The following is a 19,776-nucleotide window of genomic DNA, read 5'->3' as shown; positions in this document are numbered from 1 at the left end:
GGGCTTTTTCACATGGGGGCCGGGTTCCAGGTGCAGTGGGAGAGGGGCTGTCCGATTCTCAGCCGTGTCACATGTGCTACTGTCCCACTGGTCAGAGCCAGCCCCAAGGCCAGCCCGGATTTCAGGAGGCGAGAAGGAGCCACCTCTTGATGGGATCTGCTCCCCGGTCACACCGCAGGGGTGTGGAGGCAGGGCCAATCAACCATACCCGTTACATGGCAAAAGCAAATGACGATTATTCTAGCCTTTCTTAGGTTTCTTTTTAAACTCAGCATGTATTTTCCCACTTCTGAACCACTACCAAAATCAGTTTAAAGGAGAGCCTTGGTGTATATTTTTAGAATGGCTTTGTGCAAATCTATTTCACGTTACACTGAAATTTTGTTGCCTAGACTAAGCACCACTGTAGCCCTGCTGCCCAAAAGCAGATAATCATTAAATCACCCCAATAACACACCAGTTCCCTGGGCTAAGGTGAGAAAAGAATATATGAATCGAGAGATGTGACATCAGCCTTGTCTTAGATAGTTGCTAGTTTGCTTTTCCATCATGGTGAGTCTGCCCTTTCTGTTTGAATGGACTCTTGTTATAGGAGCGGTGAAAAGACCTCCAGGGTGACCTTGTGCCTTTTCTGAAAGGAGTGGGGGCCCCTTCCATGTCTACAGAGAACGAGGGGTCACTTTAATGGTCCACTTTGACCTGGGCTAGACGGCACAAAATGTCAGGGTGTTTAATGTGGCTCTGTAACCGCCCTGCCCCCCAGCAGAGTCCTGTCCCCAGGTTTGCAGTGCTGCCCTGCGCCAGGGAGCCTGCAATCCGATCCAAAGGCTTCCTGCTGGGCCACTGTCATTGCCCCTAAATTTCCCTAATCGCTGCACCTCTATAATAGCTCTGTAATGTTATCTTCCCCCAGTGGCTCCCAGCTTTGTCTTATGTCCTGAAGTGCCCCTGAAGTGCCCGGCAGTGTCCTGGCCACCAAGTCTAGAGCCCAGGAAGGAGTGAAGGGAATGTGTTGCCAGGGGATCAGGGTTGACATGAGAATTGGCGTCAGGAAATTCCAAGGCCTGTAAGTCATTCGGGAAGACATTTGGCATGAGAGGCCAAGGGAGGGGATCAGGTTGCCTCTGCGTAAGTTGGAATTGAGGTTCCCAGTCAGGGACAGGTCTGGCAGGGAGGTGGCTGACTCCTTTGCTCTGATTTCTGTCTAAATCTTTATTTTCTAATAACCAGATTAGAATGAACCTCCATGCTCTGCCTGCTCACATTGTTTTGCCTTCTTTTTGAAGTTTATGGCTGTTACTTAGCTATCACTGCCAAGATTGGAGAATTAATTTTGTGTATCCATCAATTTGTGTATAAAGTTGATACCTAAAGCTTCTACATTTTTTTTTTTTTTTAGTTAGTTTAAATGACATTTTATTGTCCTCTGTCCCCACCACCCAGAATAATACTTAGGGGGTTTTACTGTCAAATGTGTCAATTCCTCAGAGAAGCCCTTTCTTTATTCTCACTCCCAGGTGCATGTGATTGTTAAACATTAACGTCAAGTGTCAAAGTGTAAGGAAGAGGTGGGCTTGCGTTGTTGGATGGATGTGCAGTGTGTGTGGACTTGCTTGGCATCTTCATGGGCTGCTGTGTTGTTAGGATCCCTTGGATTCCTTTGTGCACGTGTTCTGCCTCCCTGAGGTGCCCACAGCTGACCTTGCCCCTTCCACAGGTCACGTGCAGGGACTCCACATGTCCTTCCTGAGGGGTGAAAGGGATATAGTCATCTTCTTTAGTTGAGGGACTTGCTAGCACTAATGGGGAAAGGCTTGCTCCATCACTAATTGGGGGAGCAGGTGTGTGACCCCTGGACTGGGAAGCACTGGCTGCCCTTCTCCTGGAAGGGGATCTTGGGCAGTTGTTGGAGGATGTGTGGGTCTCGACAGGCTGGGGCTGCTAATTCATTCTCAAGCATAAGGAATGTAACTGAGGATGAACTTCCACATTTTTTTTTTTTTAAGTTAGTTTAAATGGCATTTTATTGTCCTCTGTGTTCTATTTGCATGTCATTCTTACCAAATGAAATGATGGTCTGGTTGAGGGAAGAAAGCTTTTATGTGTTCCTTGGTGCCCAGCTGTGCCTGACATATAATTTTGTTAAAATTGAACTATGCAAATGGTAGTAGTGAATGATTCCCTGCCTGAGAGATCAGACAGTTACGCTAAGGTTTTGAGATTGGGTTGTCAGAGGCTGGGGAGATTGTGGGGCTTCCTGTTGGGACAGCCTGGCATCTCTGTCCACGCCAGAGTAGCCCTTCCCCTCTTTCCTGGTTCTCTCCCTCCAGGCTGTATGCAGAACCAGGATGATTCTGATACCCTTTAGAGGAGCAGAAACTCTTTATGCAAAAGCTTCTTTCTCTGGGCTCAGACGTTTCCAGGGACCAAGGCAAAAGGAATTGTTATGGATGAAAAGGTTTACATTAACCCCATCTTCTAGTCTGCTGATTATGTATGAGATTTGAAATAAACCAAAGTATGGGTAGTAGCAACAGAACATACTAAGTCAGCCTTATTGGTTAATGGCGGTAGAAGTTACAGGTAAGAATGAGCTGTCAGTGTTCTCAACTATACACCTGGTCTAGCGTATGTGTTAGCAGTTACAAGTTCCTGATGGAATTTTCCACCCAGGAATGATATAGGTTGACTTCAGTCCACAGGAGACACTCGGCTCAGGAGATGCCTTCTGCAGGAAACCCTCCCTGTCTGCTCCTTCCCTAGGCTGGGGAGGCTGCTCCCCTGTGTGTTTCTCCCAAGCCCTGGGCACACCTCTGACACTAGAGCACAGAGGTTTTGGCCAATTTGATTCCTGGGTTTAAATATTTGCTTCCTCTAACATGCCGGTTAAGAGTGCTGCAACTCACCAGCCTACCTCCGGCAGTCACCAAGAGCAGTGTTTTTTAGCAAAATGAAACAAGTGAATCAAATAGGATTAACCCCTTCAAATGATTTAACTAGGTGTTTCTCACAAACAATAAAGAATAAATTCCTTTCATTCTGTTGAGGATAAGCAGAAACAAGGAACTATGAGGTCTCTACAAGAATCAACAGCCTGTTACAGATACCCCTTCTAAACAAGGTGACAGTCTACATTTTTCTAGTTAAGGATAATAAGTGAAGCTTTTCTACCAAAAGACGTGAATTCCTCATTTGAAATCTCACTTAGAGGGTGAGGATTATCGGGCATTTAAGTAGCCACGCATTTGTCTCCATTTTCCCCCAATCTCCAGTCGTCCTGTGATGAGAGCCTTATATCACCAAGTAGATGAATAAGAAGAGTCACCATAACAGCTTGAGAAATCAAGCACAAAGTCATAGGTCTGGATTTTCCCCTAATATTAATCTCAGTAATCTTTGGTAAAATTATTTTCCTGTATTTCTAAGTGTATTAATCATTCTAAGTGTAACAAACAGGGTCACAATCTCAGTGACTTATTGCAGATTGCAGAAGCTGTTTGCTTTCTCTTGTCACAGTCCACGATGGAGTCTGCCTCAGGCTCCTCTGCATTTGTCTGCAGGTGAGGGAAGCAAGGTGGGTGATTGTGCAGAGGTGTTACTTGCAGGCCCGGCTGGGGCTACTTCACCTCCTCCCACATCCCGTTGGTCGGGACTCAGTGACCTGCCGTACTCCAGCCATAAGCAGGCTGGGCTATGTGGTTTCCATGCCCAGGAAGGAAAGGGGGTGTGGCTCTGCCTCAGGTGCACCAGAATAGTCAGATGACACAAAAGGCATTTTGCAAGCGTGGCATTTTCAGGTCCTTTGTAGTTCACGGCTGTAGAGAGGATAGAGTCTAGTGATCAAGAGCAGAACCTTGAACCAAACTGCCAGTATTCAAATCCCAACTACACCATTTATCAGATGATAGTTTTGGACAAGGACTTATTAGTCTCTCTCTGTGCCTCAGTTTCCTCATCTTTAAAATGGGGACAGTAATAGAACTTAAAGGGTTCATGTGAAAAACAAATGATGTAACGTGTAAAATGTTTAGAACAGTGTGTGAGACATAATTAACAACATGCAAGTATTTGTTAAATAAATTTAAAAAAAAATGAGACTATTAACCAAGAGATGTAATTTCCTCTTTGTATGTTGTAATTTGGATACATTGTCATTCAGATGGAGAATGTTACTTTTGGTTGAATTGTAAAAATGTTTGTTGAGCTACTATTAATTATAATGTGCCAGGTTACAACAATAGAATCTGATTAGGAGACTTCTCATTGAATCAAAGGGAACAGCATGTTCTCCATCAAATTTGCCATTTAAACTCTGTGACTCTCAACCCATGGGCACATCAGTTGCATGGTCATGGTTTCTGTGCCGCAAATCAAATCATGGCTGCTTCTCGGTGCCTTGGAATGGAGAGGGACACCGGCTGGTGTCCGAAGGGCTCCTTCTTTTCCTCCACCCGTGTCCACTGGGCCCTGTCAGTGCCACTCCCTTAACAGATGTCCTGTCTGTTCACTCAATGTCCAGTTTACTCCCAACCTCTATTCACTAACATTCTACATCTTCCAGTTATAATCCAAATTTCAGAATCATGTTTGCTTTTGAGAAACACATGAGGGCAATGTAAAGTGATCCTCCACACAAAGTCCCCACCCTAGGATCAGGCTTCCTTAATTGGGGCTTTTTCTCTTGCAGCTTGATGACTGCACACTGCAGCTCTCCCACAATGGCACCTACCTGGATCTGGAAGCCACCCTGGCAGAGCAACGGGACGAGTTAGAAGGCTTCCAGGATGACGCTGGGTAAGAGCCGCGATTGTCGCTGCCGATGGGTTCCCACCTAGCAGAGGCCTTAAGAGAAACCGCCTAACTTTGACCTTCTCTTCACTCACAATCACACAAAAAGAAGGGAGTTGCAAGTTACTCACCAGTAGTGACTGCCCCAGTAGTGGTTGAATAACTTCTCTGACAAGGCTACTTGGGTATAGCCTGCCCTAGGAAAATTTCTGGCATAGTTTAGTCAAGCACATGGTATTCGCATTCTAATTTTTTTTAAACCAAATGTCACTATTCAATGGACATTGTCCAGATTTTAGTGATTGGCAACTGCTTTAAGCATTGTTTTCAGTGATCATTTACTGGATATTTACTTTTCTTGGCAGATGCCCTAGTAGATAGCTTTATACTGTATCATCTTTTAAACTCATTATATTGGAGAGAATAATTATTAATTATTAACTAGCATGATGTTATTTTAAGCCTACAGTTTTAATTGTTTAGAATTTCTCATTGCTGTGAGTCTGAATAAAGCTTGATACATATAAAAAGTCTAGATCTGTATAGAAGGTGAAATCTCTGCAGGAATACACTCAATTAACCATTCCCAAGTATTATTAGACTATTGAAATAGCCTTGTGGTGGGGCCCTGCCTCCCTTTCTACCCTGATCTCGTTCTTCCATCTCGTACCAAGCATATGTCTGATCTCATCACCTTCCTCCTTAGAAACCTTCAGACGCTCCCTTTTGCTTTCCAAATAACACCCAACTATCTTAATCTGGTGATCAGGGACTCCAGGCATGGTTTGAAGGATCTTTCCTGAGTAAAAAAATACTATAGTAAATGAATACAATGTGAGATTACTGGATTTTCATGAATAGCTCAAAGAATGGGCAAAAATTGGAACCTTCTCAGTATCAAATTCATGTAGCTCCCTGAGTCCAGGATGTTTCTATACCTTCCTGGGTTTCCCCAGTTTTAACACTCATCACAATTTATGGTCATTTTTCCTTTAATTGTACCTCTTCCCTGCTGCTGCAGCTCCACGAGGTCAGAACGTGTCTGTCCAAATGCCCAGCCCCTAGGATTCTCAGCCCATTGCAGGCACTTAGTGACTAGTGATGGCACTGAATGGCAGGCTCCGGAGTGCACTCCCTGAATGATGTGGCTGCAGACACCCAGAGCACCAGGGTCCTTGGTAGGAACCAGCAGCGTTCTCCAGAGACACCCCTACTGTCTTCAGGGTGGTTGTGCGGGCCACACCAGCTGTGTGTGAGAAAGACCCAGAAGCCACTGAAGGCTGTACACACATGAGTGGGTATCAAGTCACATCATGGACTTGGGGAAATTCCATTGCTATAGTTTTTACCACACATTTGGTAATGATACCCCTATATACAAGACGTCAGAATGCAGGCTGAATGGCATTCTAATTGGATGACTTCATGGCTCTTTGATCAAACAGACCCCAGGAGTGTTATGAGTACATTGTTGTCAACTTGAGAAATTCTCTAGGGGGTTATGCTTGAAGACCTTGTCCCATTTGATTATTTTTCTTTCTTATCAAAACTTGAATGATTTGGGCATGGAAACTCAGAAAAAATAGCTAATATACTAGATAACAGTTTCAAGAGTAAAGGATGGGGAAGAAAGTAACATTTATGGAGCACCTTCTATGCCAAGCACTATTCTAGGCACCTTATTCACAATATCTTGTTTAATAGTTAATTCTCTTAATAGTCATGTGATTAGATTATACCATTCATCTGAGACTACTGAGGGTCAGGAGTTAAATTATACATCCAGGATGACAGAGCCAGTAAATGATGGAGTCAGGTTTGAACACACGTGTGACTGATTCCCAAGCCTGCATCCCAACACCAGCTCAGCCACTTCCTGGGAGCCTCTGGGCAAAGGCACTTCAGTTTCTATTCAGAATGTACATTTGCGTCGTTGGTAACATGAGGTTGGTTCATGCAAGGACATCAGTTCCAGTCTAAACACTGCTCCTAGTTTAAACAGCACCCAACCACACTGTAGGGTGGCTTCAGGGAAGACACCATTGCTGCCACCATCTGTCAGCAACACTACAGCTCTCACTGGCGGCACCAGTGTCCTGCCACAGCCATTCCCAAGAACACTGGTGCTAAATGTAAGCTCACCAGAGTAGATTCTGGTGCTTACTTCCTCAATTTGTTCCCTTCTGATGCATCATCTTGTCATGGGTCCATCTGAGGGGCGGTGCCTAGACCACGTTTCTGCACTCTAACAGCAAGGGATGCTTGAGAAATGAATTATGGCAAGATGAGAAGGCAGGACTCAAGACATGAGAAACTGCAAACAGAAGAAGGTAGTCCAAAAGATGTTGGATAGCTATGAATCCAACAGATGAGCCCCAGTTCACCCCAGCATGGGGTTTTATATCTTTGAGATAGTCTTTGTTCATGGTGATCCTTGTCCTTTGGAAGCTCCTCTTTGTCCTGCAGTGTGTGAAGGGGTTGTCTTCGCTGCTCTCCCTGGTAGGGGGCCTGTGTCTGATGGCCTGTATTTCAGAAGACATGCTGGGATGAGGCTGTCATGGAATTGTCAGGCCAATCCAGTTATCTCCAGATTTTTTTTTTGTAACCACTGAGAACTGGAAGTGCATGGACAAATAACCTGGAGCTGGCCATGAAACAAGCCTGGAGGCTACGGCTTTGCCTGCACAGGCAGGGCCATGTCACTTGCACAAGGGTCCCTCCCAGCTCCCCTCCTAGAACTGTGGCAGTTGGCAAAGTCTGTGTGCCTGAGAGCCCACAGCTTCCACAAATGGGGGTTAAAATATAATTTTTCCTAGTTAAGAATTGCCTTTTTGAGGCATGAAAAGGCAATTGAATTGTCATTTGTAAACCTTGTCTTGATTTCTTTCTGTAATTTTAGCAAGATATTGGGACAACCAAGTGAAGCTGTATGGCAGACTATGTGAAAATAGTGGTGTGTTTTTATACAGTGTGTATTAAGTTTTCCTTGCTGGAGGAGTTTGTTTCTTTGTTCTTGTCCATTACCCTGCTTTTATGCCAAGACTAAAAATTAACTCACTTGATGTTTGGAATTATCACTCAAGCTGTGGCTAATCAGAGAAAAGAAAGACCTTCAAAACTGGAAGGACAAGGTAATTATTATGCTAGCAAAACAGAGCCCAGTGGTACAATGTGGCATAGGCAGGATCAGGTAGGAGTGAGGACTTGCAGGTATGGACTGAAGTCGGGTAGAGGAGAAATGACCTGGCACAGAAAGATCCCCCCCCCCCCATACCCCTCTCCCCAGAACTCCTCACTCAACCAGGGATTGGGGGGAGGGTCTGAGTGGAAAGAACTTTGAGCAGGAAGGCCAGGTCACATGTGGCCAACTGTGTGGAGGGAAACAGAGTGATCTGAGGGGTCTGACCTGTGGCTGAAGAAGGAGGGTAGAGGGGGGGCCTGAACCCTCAGGGAGAGGGGAGGAAAGCTGTGAATCTAGAGACGTGGTACTAGCTCGAGTGGAGGGATATTGGGGGATAAAGTGAACACATGACATTCGGTGGATAGTACCCGTGGAGCATGGCTTGTGGAGGCAGGAGGGAGGAGTGGGAGTGGTTTGGGGAAGGGGAAAAGTTTTTTTTTAATTAGAGCAGTTGTAAGTTTACAGAAAAATCCTGCAAAAGTACGTACAGAGTTCCCAGGGAGGGGGCCAGGGAGGCTGGGTGTGATCCCTTGAAGGAAACGGAGTGGAGAGAGAGAAAACCAGCCTGCACATCTCTTTCCTAAGGGAAAGAGGCAGGAGGGAGGTGAGGAGATGGCCAGAACCCGGCTGTAGGGGCCAGAGAGTTGGTTGTCACCCAGGCAGCAGCACCCAGATGACTCAGGGCACCCACAGTCAGGTGCTGAACTTCAGGAAGGGATTCGGTTCAGCTGCATGTAACAAAGAAGCCAAATAGCAAGGGTTTAAAAATTTTTAAAGTATATATTATTATCATGAAAAAAGAAGTGGATAATTAGGTAGTTTCAAGGACAATAACTTGAGTTCAGGATGCTCTTAGGAACGCAGGCTTGTTTTATCTTTCTGCTCTGCCATCCTTAGGGTGTGACTTTCATCTTGCATGTGTCAACGTGGCTGCAAGATGGCTCCCTCTCCAGCATCACATCAAGTCCAGAAGGAGTGTCTTAGTTAGGGTAAAGTCTTTTCTGTTGCAACAGAAACCTCCAACTATGGAAAATTAAATAAGATAAAAGTTTATTTCTCTCTTGCCTAAGAGTCCATATGTAGACAGTCCTCCTTGGGAGTGGCAGAGCAGCTCTACCATCCTCAAAGTGAGGATTCCATCTCTGGGTCCAGGGTGGCTGCTTCAGCTCTCACCATCTCATCTGCATCCCAGCCACCAGCACGAAGGAAATGGACAATGGGAGTGTATGCCCATTCTTTGTGCACATGGCTTTCACATGTTTGCTATTGCTTACACCATGAAAAGTGGGCTTGTGTCCAGCTAAACCTCTAATCCTATGGACATTGGGTGACAACTAGTGGTCCCTGCCTTAGATGGGAAGGGTGAAGGAAAATGTTAGTGTCAGCTGAATCTGCCCCTTTTAAAGAGCTTTTCTAGAAGCTCTGCCCTGCAACTGCCACCAATAACGTAGGTGAACTGTGTCACATGCCACCCTTAGTGGCCAAGAAGATTAGAGAATATAATTTTTAGGTGGGTGCATTGTTACTCTAAACAAAAACAAAATTGGACTCCATTTATAAGCAGAAGAGGAAAATGGATATTGAGTAGATAACCAGCAGTGTCTACCTCAGTAAGGAGGAGAAAATGTCAAAAAGTGGGCAGTTAAGGGCTCCATGCCACAAAGAAGTCAAGTTTGGAAGGACCGCAGTGAGGCCAGGGTATGGTAAGGAGGAGATCTAGGAGAGGGAGGAAGCATAAGAGTAGCAGGGTGGAGACTGGCAGAGGTAGGTCCAGGAGAAAATGGGGTGCTGATATAAGGAAGGCAGCAGGATTGCACAGGAGCTGGAGCCATGAAAGAGTTGAGCAAAGGCTTCTTTCCACTTAGGAGTGACTTGAGGATGGAAGAGGAAAAGAGGGAGGTGGCCAACATATCAGGGAGCTCACGTCATAAACAAAAATTAGCTTAAAATTGATCATAGACCTAAATGTAAGTGCTAAAACTATAAGACTCTTACAAGAAAACAGGATTCAGTCCTCATGACCCTGGATTTGGGAGTGGTTTCTTAGATATGACACCAAAAGCTCAAGTGATTAAAAAATCTAATAAATTGGATGTCATCAAAACCCAAAACTTTTGCACTTCAAAAGACACCATCAAGAAAGTGAAAACACAAGCAACAGACAGGGAGAAAATATTTGCAAATCAGGTATCTGATAAGAGACTTGTATCCAGAATATATAAAGAACTGTTATGACTCAACAATAAAAAGAAAATAACCCCCAATTGAAAAATGGGAAAAAGATTTGAATAGTTATTACTCCAAAGAAGATACACGAATGACCAATAAGCACATGAAAAGATGCTCAACATCATTTCTCATCAGGGAAATGCAGATCAAAACCACAATCAGAGAATTCACTTTACACCCATGAGGATAGCTAATGAAAAAGTGTTGAAAATTTTTGGTAAGTGTTGAGGATGACGTGGAGAAATTAGAACCGTCTTACATTGCTGGTGGGAATGTAAAATGGTGCAAGCACTTTGGAAAACAGTGTGGCAGTCTCTCTTTCTCTCCCTCTCTCTCTCTCAATCTCTCTCTTAAATACAGTTTTATTTTGTTTTATATTTTTTCTTTTTTTGTTTAAAATACAGTTTTATTGAGATATATTCACATACCATACAACCATCCACAGTGTACAATAAATTATTCACTGTACCATCTTGTAGTTCTGCATTCATCACCACAAGCAATTTTGAAGTTTCCTTACTCCAAAAAAAAAAAAAAAAAAATTAAAAAGAATACCTAAAACATTCTATCCCCCCCATTCCACCCTATTTTTTATTTAGTTTTTGTCCCCATTTTTCTACTCATCTGTCCATACACTGGATAAGGAGAGTGTGAGCCACAAGATTTTCACAATCACACCATCACACCATGTAAGCTATATAGTTATGCAGTCATCTTCAAGAATCACGGCTACTGGGTTGCAATTCAACAATTTTAGGTATTTCCTTCTAGCTATTCTAATATACTAAAAACTGAAAAGGCATATCTATATAGTGCATCAGAATGCACTCCAGAGTGACCTCTTGACTACATTTGAAATCTCTCAGCCTCTGAAACTTTATTTGGTTTCATTTCGCTTCCCCATTTTGGTCAAGAAGATTTTCTCAGTCCCATGATGCCAGATCCACGCTCATCCCTAGGTGTCATGTCCCATGTTGCTGGGGAGATTTATACCCCTGGGAGTCAGGCCCCATGTAAGGGGGAGGGCAGTGATTTCCCCTGCTGTGTGGGCTGAAAGAGAGAGAGACAGAGAGAGAGGCCACATATGAGCAACAAAGAGGTTATCTGGGGGAGACTCTTAGGCACAATTATAAGTGGGCTTAGCCTCTCCATTGCAAGGGCAAGCCCCAAGATTGAGGGCTCATCCTACTAAATTGTTAGCCCTCAATGTTTATGAGAATATCAGTAATAACCCAGGTGGGGAAGTCCAACATTTCCGCATTCCCCCAGTTCCTGAGGGGGGCCCTGCAAATGTATTTTTATTCTCTGCCCAAATTACTTTGGGATGTATCAGGATTTCATGCTAACATGTTCAAACCTACCAGATCTCACTTCCTATTCAAAGTTCCATGTAATTATGGTATTTGAATAAATTTACCATACAAGTTAAATTATTTAGTATGCTGCAGAAAATATAGATCCTGCACCAAATAAACATCTCTTCCCTTAGTCTCATACAGAAGTTGAAGTTTTTAAACACTGTCAGTATCGTCCTTTGCCCTTTGGCCTGATTTGTCTTAGTCCTAACCAGATCCACTTCATTCATATCTCTAATTGAAGTCTGATGTGGCAGTTTCTTAAAATGTTACACAGAGAGTTACCATATGACCCAGCAATTCCACTCCTGAGAATATACAAGAGAAAAATGAAAACATGTGTCCATATAACGACTTGCGTGTGAATGTTCATAGCAGTGTTATTCATAATAGCTCCAAAGTAGACACAATCCAAATGTTCACCTGCCGGTGAGTGGATAAATAAAATGCAGTACATCCTTACAATGGAATATTTATTTGGCGATAAAACGGAATGAAGTACTGATAAATAGACAGCGTGGATGAACCTTGAAAACATTATGATAAGTGAAAGAAGCCAGATACAAAAGGTCATGTATCATACAATTCCTTTTTTATGAAACATCCAGAAAAAGCGTATCTACAGAGAGAGAGAGCAGGGCTGGGTGTGGGAACAGGGAATGACTGCCGATGGGCATGAGGTTTCTTTTTGGGGCTCATGAAGATGTTCTAAAATTAGATGATGGTGATGGTGGCACAACTCTGTAAAATACTAAAAATCAATGAATTTTATGGTATGTAAATTATGCTTCATTAAAACTTTAATTAAAAGGAAACAGTCATGGCAAAGAGATGTTGAGCTGGTGACAGAGCTTGTACCCTTGGGTGGGGGTACAAGGAGAAGCTTTAGCTGTTGTGATGAGGACACTGCAGATGAGGGGACGGTGAACTGAGTGAAGTGGCAAAGTCCATTCTCTCTGCCTCAGGTCTTCTCGTTGAAGCAGGAGGTGAGGAAAACTGGAGGGCAGGGAGCCAGGGTGTGTCGGCAGCCTCTCTCAGAAAGTGTTCAGTGGGGCAGAGCTTGAGGGCCCTCTCCTGTCCCCTCTGCTCATGTCCACAGGTTTGATGCTTTTTTGGTCAAGGGCAGGGACTGCAAGGGGCTCCCTGGAACTCCTCAGGACTTCCCGTTATAGCGGGTGACCCCATCCTCAGGGTCTGATAAGCCCGAGGTTTCATGCAGGAGGAACAACAATTAATATAGTCTCGCCGAAAATAATTAGAATGTTAAATCACTTGAATTTAAATTTAGAACAGGAAAAAAGTATCAAATAATAACAGCTATGTTGTAGATTCTTGAGAGAGAGAGAAAAAGAGGGAAGAGAAAAAGAAAGATGGGGAGAGAGGTTGGAGAAAGGAGAAAAGGCAGACTGAAATGAGGTGAGAGAAAGAGAATGAAATTGTATTCAGTAATTTAGTTGTGAAAGAGAAGGAGAGAGAAGTGGCTGAAAGAACAGTAATGTTATTACTTATAAAAATATTGCCTAACATTGTTCAGCATTTACCATGTGCCAGGCATGTCCACAGTAATGCTACCTGCATTTACTCATTGAATCCTCACGCTCATAGGAGGGGCGATAGGCACTGTTATCTTTCTCCTTTTACATACCAGGAAGCTGAGGCCCAGAAAGGTTAAGTAACTTTTTCAAGATCACACAGCTGGCTTCAGAGTCTGTGCTTTTTACCTCTATATTCTATTGGAGGAGCTTACCAAGATGAAATTTATTCCTGGGGCAACTACTGAGGGGGCCCTTTTACTGGATAGGTCCAAACATTGGTTTTCCACCCTTGGCTGCAATCAAAGTTTAGTTCTAATTTGAGTGAAGGAATATTTGGGGGCATCAAGTTTAGTGTTGGTTGCAAGATAAAGTCATCCGGCATTTGGCTTTATGCCACTCAATAAAATAATAAGCATTTGTTCTTACAGCCTCAAAGGGGTCTTATTATTATTTTTATAAAAATATTCTCTTGAGAGATGAGTAGAACTGAAACACATGGCTTTCCACGAGACTTATTTGATTAAATCGATTATTTTTCTACCTTAAACATTATTGTAGCAGAAACTTGCATATTCTGAGAAACTAGGAAGTTTTGGAAAGTTCCTTTAGTAGTATCATCCTATTCCTGGCATGTGTGCCTCAATTGATGTCTTCTTGAATTGAGTGTCTTTTGATAGGTCCGTTGTCATCTGGGTAGCTTTGTCCTTGATGTGGGCAGCTGATGGGCTGTGGCTGCTGATTTGGAAGGGTGGCTAGATGCAGAGGCTGTTGATGTTTGCCTGGCAGTGGCTGTGCTGTTAGGAATGGAATCTGGGGCTTCCTGGGGAGTGTCAGGTCAAGCTAAACTGCCATTGCCTTCTGGATCACTCAGTTTGAGTACTGGATGCTTTCCCATTTCACTCTGCTGCAAACACCTGGGCTCAGAAGGAGTGGCAGGTATGAAACGGATGCAGAATGTTGGAACCAGAGAGGAAAGGGTCGTTAGAGTGCTGACAGTGTATTCACACAGACAGCCTCTTGCTGATTTCATTTTTGGAATGTGAATGCTCCATGAGGGGAGATCCCCACGAGCTTTGTGCACCTCATTCGGCACCCCAGTAAGCGTGCGTTGGACAAGGAAGAGAGAGAAGGTGTATCTGGGAGGCAGCTGTAGGGAGGTGATAGGGGCACAGGCTCTGGGGTCAGAATTGGGGTCAAGGCCAAGCTCTGTCACTTTTTAGCTGTGTGACTTCAGCTCCTTGTTTAGTCCTTCTGGGTTTCAGTTTTCTGTAAAATGGCAATAATGCTGCCTACCTCCTAGGAATTTTGTGATGATTAAATGAGTAAATCTGTACAAAGTGCACATAATAAGCATTCTGTAATGTTAGCAACTATTATGATTATTATTTTCCAAACCAAAACTGATATAGTATCCTGTTGGGGGATAAAGGTATGCCCATGATTATTTATTTCCCTCTGAAAGTTCTACCCGTGAAACAGAAGAAAAAGACATATTACTAAAAAGGTGTGAATAAAATGATTATTTGTTAAACAGATGATATGATTATTTCCCTAAAAGAAGCCAAACAAATCAGCCAAAAGAATCAGTAATAGTAGTAGGATGGCCAGATATAAAAGAAATATATAAAAATAAAGGTCTCTCCAATATATCAGCAACAACCAATTAAAATATATGGTCGTAGAGGCAGAGATGCTATCAAATTTAAAGGAACCTAATGTGATAGTTGTAATATCGGATTTCCTGTAATTAAATCTTCTTGAATCCTTTGGAGAAGCCTTATTTGGTCCTGATGTATTATTTTCATACTGCATCATTTGGTTTGCTAACATATGCTTAGATCTTTTCACCTTGGTTTTTTGTGTGTCCTCTTTGTTGGGTTTTAGTAGTGAGAGCATACCAGTTCCATGAAGAAGCTAGGGCTCTCTTCATCCTATATAAGCCCTGGTAATTGCACAGCAAAAGGCAGCAAAAGGCAGGACAGTGCAGCCACTGTAGGGGTGGACAGCTCTGCTTTCAGTCTTGGTTCTGTTTCTCTCAGCCATGTGACTTTATGCAGGTTTTGTCATTTTTCCAAGCTTTGCTTTCTTCATCCATAAAATGTTCACAGTAATAGTTCCCACCTTAAAGGTGGGCGATTGCTGGGGTGAGAGATGACAGGCACCCTTCTGTGTGGACCTGGCCAAACTCTGGCCACTCTCCCTGCCCCTTGCCTCCCCCTCAGTCAGCCCCCTCCTTTGTCCTGAACTCCTGGGATTCAATCATAGTGTTTCAAGTACAGGCCCAGGCAGGGAAGGAGGTGGAATATTGAAGTAGGGGAATTATAAGTGTTTAAATTACTTAAAAAAATAGGTGTACTTTGTCTTAAATTCCATTAGGGCTCAGCTTAACCAAACCAATTGCCTGGTTTCTCCAAGCACAAGCACAGAGAAGATGCCTCCAGAGTGGTTGGCCTATCCGCAGCTTCTTTGGGAAGACTGTCCTATTTCTGTGCAGGTGCCCGGAACCCCACACGCTCACCGTGGAACTTGAGAATTCTGTAGAAAACAAGCACTTACTCAAAATGCAACTTTGCAGTAGTTTGAAGATAAAATTAGGGACCATCAGTGGGCCATTTTTGAAATTCTCCCGAACCTCAAGTATTCTGAAGTATTTTGCCTGGCCATCCCTCTGGGTGTCCAGCGCACGTAATATTTCTACTGGTATTTATCATTGACTCACTACTCCTGATAATGTGAGTTACAGAAAATCCTCCAGATGTGAGGATTTAACGTCTGTTGTTTCTAATAGTTAGACCTGGGCCCTGTCGGGTTCAACAATTCTCTGCTCTCAGCTCGGCCCCTGCCCAGCTCTGGGTGGGACACACACCTGATGGTTGCTACCACCCCGCCAAATTCCTGTCTTGGTAGTTCAAACAAAAGGCTTTTAAAGAAGACTCTTCAGCAGTTAAGTTCAAGGCACTTAATTGGAACGTTCTTCCTGGTATGATCACCAGGAACTTCAACAGCAGGATTGTCCAGAGAGAAAAAGTTTTTTTTGTCAGGAGCACTGTTTGGAAGAAATCTGTGTTGTAGGAATCTGGAACATGCCTTGTGAAGATGGGACGAGTGTTGCACAATTGGTTTGTAAGCTCCTTGAGGCTAGTGCCTTGCACAGAGAAAATGTAAAATGAAAAAGCAAATAAGCAAAATAAAAAGAATGATGGCTTATCGGGATTTGGATGGACTGTGAATGCAGATTCTGGGCTGGAGGCTACTGCTTGCTTTTGTAGGACAGTGCAATAGGTTTTCCTTCTTCCTTTAAAAAAATAAAAAACAAACAAAATATTTTCCTAAAACCCGGAGGCAACAGCCTCTTTAAGAACAACAATCAGATGCAGCCCCCTTCCCCATACTGTCAACATCCCCTTTCAATATGAATAAAATAGGGTGCTCACTGCCTAGACACCCCTGAAGATCAAGCAAGTGATTAAACGAGAGGAAGGGGTAGCAACAGACAAGATAAGATTTAACAAAGGATTACTAATACTGAAACTTTATATAAAATATATATATATATATATATTTTGATGCTCGGGTATTAGAATATCTAGAAGGAAATAACTGAAATGGTGCAACTGTAACCTATAACATTCTTTGCAATTTGCTCTATAGCTATTCGTTGAATTGTGCCTTGAAAGTTTTCACCTTTCTGTATCTATTCTATCCTATATCCTATATTTCACAATAAGGAAAGAACTGAAACTGTGGAACTGTAACCCATAACATTTTTGAAATTACCTATATAACTGCTTGCTGAGCTGTACTTTGAAAGATAACACCTTTCTGTATATATGGTATATTTTACAATAATGGAAATAACTGAAATTGTGGAATTTCTTGAAATTTGCTCTGTAACTACTTGTTGAATCATACTTTGAAAGTTATCACTGTTATGTATATATGTTAAAGTTCACAATAAAAATGCATTAAAAAACATTTTTAAAAACCATCCTTTCCCCTCCGATCTGGTCTCAAGACTAAAAATTATAATTGTTTCAGTCATTACTGTGAGTTCATATTCACAGTATTAACTATGCCCCTTCCCCTCCAACATGACCCACAAAACCAGAAAGCAGGAAAGCACTGCCGGAGTCTGTTAGAAATTCAGCCCTGATAGGCAGAGATGAGAGTGACCAATGAGAGACCCAGCATGTTGCCCCCATCTTGGCTGGCTGACTCCATTTCCCCTTTCCCTCCTGGCTCCTCCCTCTCTCCCAACCTCAGAACCCTCATTTAGTTACCCCCTGATAGCCAGGACTCAGATTTTCTCCCCCTTCTCTCCTGCCAACTGCTTTGTGCTTTAGGCCCCTCTCTGCATCAAGCAGGTAAGCCCCAGTTGCAGTAGAAGTCGGGAGAAGTCCATCCTTTCTTCTTCCTTGTAAGAAATGAAGTGAGAAGGAAGCAAAGGTGAGACAAGGCCTGATGGGAATCACATTCCTGCTGATAAATAGCCTGCAGGCCCTCGATGGTGGACTCTAGAGAAGTAAGAGGAGAGGGGAGAAGTCATGGCACTCTTGAATTGATGTTCAGCAGCACAGCTCTGCCCGATCACCCCTCTCTGTGTTTCTTTTCCTATTTTCTAAAAATGCAAAGATGGCCATGGAAATGACCAAGCAGATTTGTGTTGTTACATTCAGGGATTTCACTTCATGGGCTCAGAATTTAAAACTTTCCCAGACAAGCTCTGTGCATGGAACGAGTGGACGGGGTTTGGCAATAAAACATGTGTGCCACACCAAAAAAGTCAACCTTTATTGTTTCATTTTCCTGAAAGCCCTGTGGCATCCCATTATTTTGGGATGGGTTTCTATTCAGTGTAGCATCGCTTCCTGCACGGAGCACTTTTCGGGTGGGTGTGGCCGGCTCCTCTGATGCCCTGGTTTGTCTCCTGTCTCCTTTAGGAGGGGCAAGAAGCACAGCATCATCCTGAGGACACAGCTGTCCGTGAGGGTCCACGCCTGCATCGGTGAGTGACGCCTGCGGAGGGGGATGCTTGCCCTCTGCCTCAGTGTTTAAACATGTGATGAGACACAGCCACTTTGGGGAATAAAATAAACTGTTCACTGTTGTGCTGTCTACTCGGGTTAACCCCTATCAGGGATTGTTGAGGTTTTCATTAAAGCAACCGAGAGCAATAGCTTTTGACGCCCTGCTTCATTCTGGCTTCCTTAGCTGTGTGGCTAGTGAATAGGGCTTGAACTAAGACAGATTGTTGAATGAGGTTCTTTTTGGTGAGGCTGGGAGAGATGACGCTGTGCCTGGGGTTGTGCCCACGGGAACCTCCAGCCCCGAGGCTGGGAGGCTGGGCTGCTGGACGTCCCCGGAGCCCTTCCCAGCGTGTAGGTTGAAGTGAGCCGGGCAGGGGCCACTTGGTGCCTCCTTGAAGCTGCTGGTGGGGAAGTGCTGGCTGGGACTGCAGGTCATAGTCAGGGGACTGCAAAGAAAATCTTGGGTCAGCATGGAAGGGGGAAAGGGGCACGTGGATACAGAGCAAAATGGTGCTCAGGGAGCAAATGTATTTGTGGTTCAGAGATCCCACTGGGGCCATTTTTGTAGCTCTTAATTTTCCTGGTCCCATTAGTTCCCCCATCTGCAGACAGGAGCAGGGAAACGAATGATTTATGCTAAGCTGATCACCTCTGTGTGAATGGCTTCTAGAGCTGTGGCCTGGTCTCCTCCTGCATTGGATCATGTAGAGACAATTGTGTAATAGCATTAAAGAGAGAAAAAAAAAAGAATTAAAATTCACTTTATTCATGGAAGTTCTCCATATCAGGGTAGATTTGTTTTTGTTTAATATATGTTGTGATCCTAATTCAGAGCTCTAATTAGGAGCAGCTATGATAAGAATGAGCTGAGAGCTGGAATCATCCTGTTGGGTCCCAGGCCACAAGTGGATCATGGTATCCGTCGGTGGGATGGAAAGAATTGTTTCTAGTCCCTCCTCCTTGTCCCCTTTCCCTGTTGAGATCCAGGGATGGGGCAGGAAGTGGCTGGACCAGGGCCATTGGTGTAATTTTACTTCATTTGGTGTGAAGTTGGTGAGGCTGTGAGTGTCTTGGAGTAAAACCTTTGTCTAACTTTGTGACTACAGAGTAGTTGCCTAGCAGGCTCCTAAACCCCAGGCTGGGAGGTTAGGGACGGGGAGGGGTCTTAATTTTGTTGGAAACAAAGTAAGACCTATAGGACCTTCAGTCAACCTCGATCATTCTGTTTCTCAACTGCCCGTAGCCCTGAGTGACTGTAAAACACACACGGACACTTGATGATATTTAATCAGTCACTTTTATTTTACCTGCTTTACATTTTTGTAGTTATTTCATATGTATAAATCATGTCTTCCTAATGAAAAGACCTGTGACCTATGGCTTTGGATGTATTCATCCTCCCCTTCATCCCAGATCTAGAACAAATGCAGGCACATAGCATGTGCCAAATACTGCTGAAGAAAAATATTGGTTGAAATATAGCTGGAAAGCATTAGAAATCTGACATGAGCATGAATGGGTATTTTCCAGGGAGAGGAAGGCAGTGAAAAGCAGACACACTAAAATGGACTAGATCAAAATCCTAATGAACTAGGTCCTTTTGAGAAAGCTCAGTCTTTTGTAATATGTGCTTAAATATTCCAAGTACAGAAGTTTTTCTA

The 19,776-nt window shown here is 43.6% G+C and overlaps 1 protein-coding gene across 3 annotated transcripts in view; it reads left to right on the top strand.

The window, feature by feature from the left end:
• Window positions 1–19,776, top strand: part of FHOD3 (formin homology 2 domain containing 3) — a 509,790-nt gene that overhangs the window by 49,374 nt on the left and 440,640 nt on the right. For all 3 annotated transcript variants that reach the window (XM_037806361.1, XM_037806363.1, XM_037806362.1), the window contains exons 2-3: window positions 4,688–4,794; window positions 18,029–18,093. In XM_037806361.1, coding sequence (XP_037662289.1) covers window positions 4,688–4,794; window positions 18,029–18,093 — 172 coding nt within the window. The remainder of the gene's footprint in view (window positions 1–4,687; window positions 4,795–18,028; window positions 18,094–19,776) is intronic.

This window comes from Choloepus didactylus, chromosome 16 (assembly GCF_015220235.1).
Source record: "Choloepus didactylus isolate mChoDid1 chromosome 16, mChoDid1.pri, whole genome shotgun sequence".
NCBI classification, from domain to species: domain Eukaryota; kingdom Metazoa; phylum Chordata; class Mammalia; order Pilosa; family Megalonychidae; genus Choloepus; species Choloepus didactylus.
The sequence above is the reverse complement of the archived record's forward strand: the minus strand, read 5'-3'. Positions and strand labels throughout refer to the sequence as shown.